Source organism: Chenopodium album, chromosome 21 (genome assembly GCF_948465745.1).
Source record: "Chenopodium album chromosome 21, dcCheAlbu1.1, whole genome shotgun sequence".
NCBI lineage: Eukaryota > Viridiplantae > Streptophyta > Magnoliopsida > Caryophyllales > Amaranthaceae > Chenopodium > Chenopodium album.
Genome location: NC_137854.1, coordinates 31,809,318 through 31,817,382, shown reverse-complemented (window position 1 = coordinate 31,817,382; position 8,065 = coordinate 31,809,318). Strand labels below are relative to the sequence as shown.

The 8,065-nt window shown below is 30.5% G+C and overlaps 1 protein-coding gene across 1 annotated transcript; it reads right to left on the bottom strand.

Moving 5' to 3' along the window:
- Positions 1-6,677: 6,677 nt before the first annotated feature.
- Positions 6,678-7,743, bottom strand: LOC145603036 (uncharacterized). Its single transcript, XM_081659166.1, has one exon. It carries the CDS (start codon positions 7,675-7,677, stop codon positions 6,823-6,825), a length of 855 nt encoding a protein of 284 aa, XP_081515292.1. The 5' UTR covers positions 7,678-7,743; the 3' UTR covers positions 6,678-6,822.
- Between the last annotated feature and the right edge of the window lie 322 nt (positions 7,744-8,065).

Genomic DNA, 8,065 nt, shown 5'->3' with positions numbered 1-8,065 from the left:
ACATGGTAAACTCCTAGAATAAAATTCTACATACATTTTTTCAATTCTATCAAATGACACTCTAGTTACGAAAAATTAAGCGTAGTCTCCAATCCCTTTATTGATTTTATGGCTAACCTTTATAATTAAAAGGGTTTCGGAAGTAGGGTAGAGCTGGTTGGAGGCTTTAGGCAATGGGGGAGGGTTAAGGATTTTTCGAGGAGGGAAAGGGGGTTTTGCGGTAAGATTATGAAGGTTTAGGGGCAACACGGGGGTGGGGGAAGGGAAGTGCCAGTTAGGGAAAGGGGTGGGGCGAAGGGCTAGGCGGGGAGTGGGGGCAAAGAAAGTGTTGTTTAGTAACTAATAATTTTTTTAAGTGCTAATTATTATTGTTGACTAATTATGTGGTGACACAAGTTATTTTCTTTTTTTTATTAAAAAAAAAAAATTACATATTCAACCGTTTATAGGTTACATGGGAGTTGGGACCATTTAGCTTATAATAAATTCATATTAAAATTAGGATTTTTAATAAATAATTACATTGTCATAGACGAGATTCGTCATTTTTGATAAATGAGTATGAAAATTAGATTCGAATGGCAAATCTATATATATATATATATATATATATATATATATATATATATATATATATATATATATATATATATATATATATATATATATATATATATATATATATATATATATATATATAGAGGAAGGCTCTCGTGAGAATTTTTCATATGTGAGAATACTCTTTATGTTCTAAAACTTTACTGATATGTTCTAAATTTTAAATCTGATGTTCTAAACTTTTTCTGAGGTGTTCTAAATTAAATCAAATTTTCTAATTTAGAATTCACATGTTATAAACCATAAATTAGTTAAGTTTGATGCCATAAATTTTAAATAAATAGTTCCAAAATTTTAACTTATATGTTCTAAATTTTAAAACATGTGTTCTAAGAATTTTAATTATATGTTCCACATTTCAAAGCATATGTTCTATTTTTTTACTCGTATGTTCTAATTACTTTACTCACACTTTCTATATTTTATATTAGTTTGTTCTAAATTTTTAATCACATGTTTATAATCTTAAATCAAATGTTCTAAAATTTTATTCACATGTTCATAATCTTAAATCAGATGTTCTAAATTTTACTAGTATGTTTAAAATTTCATAAAGCAAAATTTTCTAAATTTTTAATCACTTGTTCTAATTCTTAAATCAGATGTTCTAAACTTATTACTCACACAAATGTTCTAAATTATTATTCATATGTTCAAAATTTTAATTTGAGTCAAATGTTCTAAATTTGAACTCGCATGTTCTAAATTTTTATTCACATGTTCTAAATTTTTACTCAGTTCTCATATAAGTATGAATTCTCACATATGAAGCTATTCTCACCGGATCCCTCCCCTATATATATATATATATATATATATATATATATATATATATATATATATATATATATATATATATATATATATATATATGAGAGTTTTTTCCCAAGGTTTTAGAGAGCCACATAAGATTTAATTTTCTTAGCGCGCTATGTAGGATTATAAATTTTAGTTGTATCCAATTAAATAAGAGATGATTAATTTCTTTTAGAATTAATTAATTTAAATGTTACGGAGGCAAAATTGGCGAATGAAACTTTTAAGTTTAAATTAATTAAATATTATATATTATCTTTTAATATTAGAAATTTTATTTAAGTATATAACAAATTTTAACACATTAATACAAAAAATATAAAAAAATGTTATTTAAAAAAATCAAATAAAAGGTGTATCGCACGGACTTCATCTTATTGAATATAAACAAATATATGGTGCTTGTGCTTGAACAAATCTAAAAGGTTACGATCCAAACTTGGATAAATATAAATTATTGTACGGATCTACACAATGTTGCTAGAAAAGTACGGAGTAGTTTGGACTGCATCATCTGTCATGCTACTTTCTTGAATACATTCAGATTGATTATATTTAGTTAATTACAATTTTACAAATGATTAAGAGAGTGGAAATAAATTGCACTAAGGATACAATAGTAGTTGATAGGAAAATAAATATGTGAACCAAATGAAACAGAAGTATGGAACAGAAGCAACCAAGCAATTCATCAGTCTGTAACTCTGTAAGATCAAGAAATGAAATGAAACAGCAATGACAGCGATTACGATTTTACCACCCAATATAAATCATCAAGGACCATGCCAAAGTGATAAAACTGCATGTGTTAAAAGATTTTGTTCTTCATGAAATCATCTGACAGTCCTGTTTCTGGTAATACTTCAGATGGATCGAGGTACCATATATATGATCTGTTCGATCTTATATCGATCATATGATCATTTTATATATGCAGGAAGTATTCAATCAGTAGACTAGTTGCAGTATTATTCTGAGCTCGAAACAATGAATCGAAGTTATAAATGGATGCAAAAGACACTGATTCATATACTAAATCCTAATCTGATTATAATACTGAGCATATTTATCCTATGAAAATATATGAAAAAGAATTCTTCAGGATTCTTCAAAAAAAATCAGTACGGTATGACCTTTAATTAGCTGACAGGTTTTCTTTGATCTGTTTCCTTGATACCAACAGATTTGAGACAGGATCTGAAATTGCTGTTTAACTGTTTATGTATTCACTGAGTGAGAGATAATGATAAGATTTTGTTGTTGGCTTATTCAAGGGCTAGGATGTAGGTTAAATTAAATTTTTTATCAAGAAGTGAAACTTAAGTTATTTGCATTAAATTATGTATGCAACTTACACTATGTGAAACGATTCCAGTGCTTTTACAAACTTACTCGCTCTGTCCCTTAATGTTTGCCTCATTTCATAAAAGGTCATGAAGACTCTCACATATACATTATTTTGTCTCATGCATCCATTTAAACCGTTAAAAAAATTATTCCTGGTAACGGGCTAGCTAGGCAATCTTTTAGAGACGGGAGTTGTACTTACTCGAATTATGGGATAGAATGTGATATTCTTAACTTTAAACCTTACTCATTTGGTAAATGTGTGGTAATAATAAAAGTAATAAAATAAACGAGTAATTTGAATTTCAGTTTGTTACCAAGAATAGCATGGTAATATCATGGGAATGTTCATAGTAATACATCCTCCACCCACACATGTTTTCTTCATAAATTTTCATTAGCATCATCTTTAATAGATGTTAGCTAAAATCAAAAATATATATGTACATCTTGAAAATTAAGGGTGATTATGAAATATGATTATCATGCATGGTTCATGGCATTAGCATTAGACTTTTTTTAAAAAAAAAGATTACATATAAAATTAAAATTTGTTATTATTATAATACCACCTATCAATTTATATCGTGAAAGTAAGCATTTAGTTAGTTCATCACTCAGTGACGACTTGAACTAATAGTGTGACAATTAAATCCAAACAGATGAGAACGGTATCATCATAAGCTGTGAGAATGTGCATACTATTACAGGACTATATGCATCAAACATTGCTAGTACATCGGAGACGCCATCGAATGGGAAGGGGGAAGAACTAGAGAGTTGTCTAATAGTAAGCCTGGAATGGAACCTCATTGTCTCCTTGTCCCTTAATAAATCATGTGTTAAACCGTATAATATGGTGACAAAATTAATGACCTTCATAATGTTGATTATCAATCATAGGAAACAATTCTACTAGTAATTTCATTTCCACATCCAAAACTATATAATATCTGCATGATTAATTAATAAAATTATTAATCCATGTTCTTAAATTGGTCCGGCAGCCTTACATGTGACCGTAGGCACCGTACAAAGGTGTACTCTTTTACATAATTAAGCATACAAGTTGATTAAAATATAATTAGTGACAACCAATATATGAATCTTGCCCATAAAAATAGAGTAGAATGAAGAATCATTATTATGTGATAATTTAGCAACTTGTACGGAATAATGTTGCAAATAATATTTATAAATCTAAACATACATGTGATTATGAAAATAAATTCCTAATGCAACTTGGTTTAGGTACATGAAGTACTACTGTACTAGTGTAATGTGTAATGTATCCTATCTATTTTTATTCTCTGGTAAAATTAAATTTCAGATTCTTTATATGTGGATTACAAAAGAGTAGTGTAATATGGCAATTAAACAGATTATGTTTGTTTGTCGTTAAGTTAAAGATGTTGAGTGATTTTTTAATATGAGACTAATACGATGTGAAATATGATATACTCCATTTGTTCTCATATACTTCCTCCGTTTTCTTTTACTTGCAACAGCCTTGTGGCACGTGTTTTGAGGTCGAGTTTATGTAATGTAAACGGACAAATTTTTCATTATAATTTTTACAAATGATACTTAACCCTATTCTAATTTTCGTGTAAAATAATATTGATAAAATCGCTCGTTTACCCTCACTAATTATCTCCTAAAACTGCGTGCTTAAAAGGAGTGTTGCAAGTAAAAGAAAACGGAGGAAGTATATGTCTTATTTTATTATCCACTATTTTCTTTTATTATACAATTCAATATATAAACTCATATCATCTGGACAACAGGTTCTAACTTCTTATAAAAGTTTTGCCGAATGCAAATGAGACTTATATTTTTAATACCAGAATAAAATATTCATACGGACAAGTGTATGGTATTCCATCATTTAGGACTAAATCTATTAATAACAAATAATAAACCACTTCAACAATGAGAGATGGAAATAAAATATATGGAGTAGGACTAAATCTAAGGAGACATGGGTAATGTATATGGAGTAATTCTTTAAAATATATATATTATTGTTTTTATGCCTATTTGCATTGTTTCTTCTTATTTTTATTGTATGAAATTCTTTCAAAAAACAGATTTTCTAATACAAATCTAAGAGAACAACAATCACATGATTTCATCCAATTCAAACCTTTGTTTTGTATTATATACAATAAATAGTGATGGAGGTCATGCCCATCCTTGAATGCTCAAGTCATAGAAAAAGGACACTGAAATATATGGTCAAAACATATGCAGCAATCACGTATCAGTAGTTGTTTCCGTTTTTGTATTAACTAATGAATACAGAGTACGGGCAGAGTGATCTATATGCATGCCATTGTCGTACGCAAATCACTAGATTCATTCGTGTTCCAAGTCATGATTCAGAACTTGTTTCGACTAGTCCAAACATCTGCATGCTTGGCAAGAGAATTCGACATATAGATGTGTTACGTGTTACGTCTAGATAAGTAAAACAATAGTCCGGTTACAACGAATCATGAACATCACACGCGGTGTAAGGAAGTTTTAAGGGCTTATCGTGCAAGGGTTATAATTTTCTGGTACGGCAATAAAACAGAAAATGTCTAGTGTGGTGCAACCAATTACCTTCTTACCAATTAATTCGTGAATAGGGAACCAACAAACAAACCGAATTATAATCTTTAATCTTTTTAAACTATGGTTAAACATGAAGATAGGATCAGGGTAATTAATACAAAGAAGTTAACAAGACAAACCACATTCATTTCACATGCCTCAAGGTTTCGGATATAATGCATTTTACAGATCACTGATGTTTACATATCTCTAATTTTGCTATATTGGCTGAGTATTATTGAAATTTATGAAAAAATGTTTTATTTTCTGTCCATTTAAGTTTCAACAAACTAATTGAAGTTTCCTAAACTATATCCATTAAGGACATAAAATTTAAATTCGTTACAAAAGTGAATGAAACTATAGTACAGTTTCAACGAAACCAGACATTAAAACAGAATGACATAATAACCAAATTTTTCATTCTGTAAAGTTGATACCAGAAATATTTATTGACTCTTTATCATAGAACAATTATCAATTAGTCATTGGGATTCATCTTTTATGATCAAGTCTACTGTTATTTTCGATATTTTGATATGTCTAACTCTAAAGGTGTTAAACGATTTTACGTGCTAACAAAAGGGAAAATTAGAATATGATGTTTAAAATTGGACTCCCAAACAATACTCCATAGAGTCCATAATACAAAAGTTAAAAGTGCAGAGTCCTGGACTTAATCACGGTGTAACATATAAGGTTACAAAATAACAAGCCAGTAGAATCATATTGCATTAGTAATATTGGTATTCGGAGCTTATTAACTATGGTAGTAATTACAAGATCAATCACTTTGTTGATTCCTTAGCCCTTAAGATTTCAAGATATGATGTATACGTTAGTCTAATGTTTAAATATTCCTACACCAATGTACTAAGATGATGACTGAAAATACAGAAAAGGGCTGATTTTAGTCCATTTTAATGGAACAAACTAAACAAATTATCTAAAATTGATTTTATATTTCATACGAAGTATATATTAACAGAAACATACATAAATTCCATATTTGTTGAAGAAAATATATTTGGTTTAACATAAAAAGGGCTTTTTTATACAATTTTCAGTAAAATTATTTGCTGAAAAAACAGTTGGGAATATTAACAACCTAGAGAACAATAAATTTAACTTGATAAAACAAAATCTAAACTTTTGAACATAATTTGGAGTATTAACATTTTAATATCATAGCAGAATTAGTTCTATGAATTTGCAGTATAACTCTGAAACCCGAAGCTAATAGGCTCTAATGGAAGTTGCAGGAAATAAATATTGCAGAAATTGAAAGAGAGATCAAATAGATGAATCAATCAATATATAATTTCATTGCTAACTATAAAATCATGTGTCTCAATTTACAAATTCACAAAATTTCTGGCCCGTGGAAATTTACCATGTCAAAGAATAAAGTATAGTATACAAACTATTTAGTCTAACATCCACTTAATTTGTTAGGATGTTCAAGAGTGAGACTCTATTTTGTAGTAAGCACCTAAATAGGCACCCGAGTTCTCCCTCGATGATTTGAAGACTAGCATCAAGAGCTTGAATTTTGCCTCGTACTAGCATCACATCAACTTTTTTCTCGTTCTGAAGGGCCAAATCGACCCCTGAAACCTCGTTCAGGATCCCAACTACCTTACTGGTAGAACGAGCCCCTGAATTTTTGGTGACGAGTTTTGAGACCAACGACCACCTGCTGGCCTTGGTTGGACTAGACAAGAACATGAAGAGTGATCTGAAGACAGCAACTGTAGCAGTGTATGTTTCTCTTACGAGTTTAACTAAATTCGCTGTTGAAGGATCGTTTTCAAGCAGAGGAGCAGTGATTCCGAATTTAACCTCAGCTTGCTTCAACACTTTAAGGCATCTTGAAACTTCCTTTGCAACCTTCTTTCTAAAACTCATGTACATGCTGATTTCTTCACTGCTTGAGTACCCCTTACGACGTAGAGCAGACTGTAGTTCACAGATTTGCTCTTTAAACCCTGAAATGAGGTCTCTTCCACTGCTGCAAGTATCTATCAGAGATACCGAACTTTCCAAGGCTTCTTCAACCAACTTCCCATTCTGACTCGAAAGAGAATTGATAAGATCTTGTAGATGAGCATACAACTCAACAAGGTTAAGAAGACCAAGCTGAATACTATCAGCTCCTGATGCATAACAGGAAGTAGACTCTGATGGATAAATATCGCGAGTCTTTAACTTATTGATGGTTTCCTCGATTTTAAGTGATGTTGGGTGAGATCTAGCAGGTAAACTTATGGACCTAACAGGATGAGAAGATGCAGCCATTTTGTTTAAATTTGTTATGTGAAATATGTTTATCTTTTTTCTTTGTTCAAGTAAATGTGAGAGATTTTGAACTCCAAAATGCACTGAATAGACAATGCTGTCTTTCGAGCTATTTATAGTACGCGAAGGAGCAGAAGAGGTGGAGAGCGAGATCAAGGCATGTGAACACGACGTGGGACTACCCTTGCTAGTCACTCGTCTTAGGAAACAGTTAGTCCGACATGTTGCCAACCCTCAATAATATTTAAAACCCTTTTACGGATTATTTAATTGTTTACGATGACTAACAGTCTTGCAGACTTGCAGCTTACATTCTGGTAAAGATTCTGTACAATTTTTTTAAACAACCTTTGTCTCCCTCTCTGCCCTCCTACTCTATAACCAATCA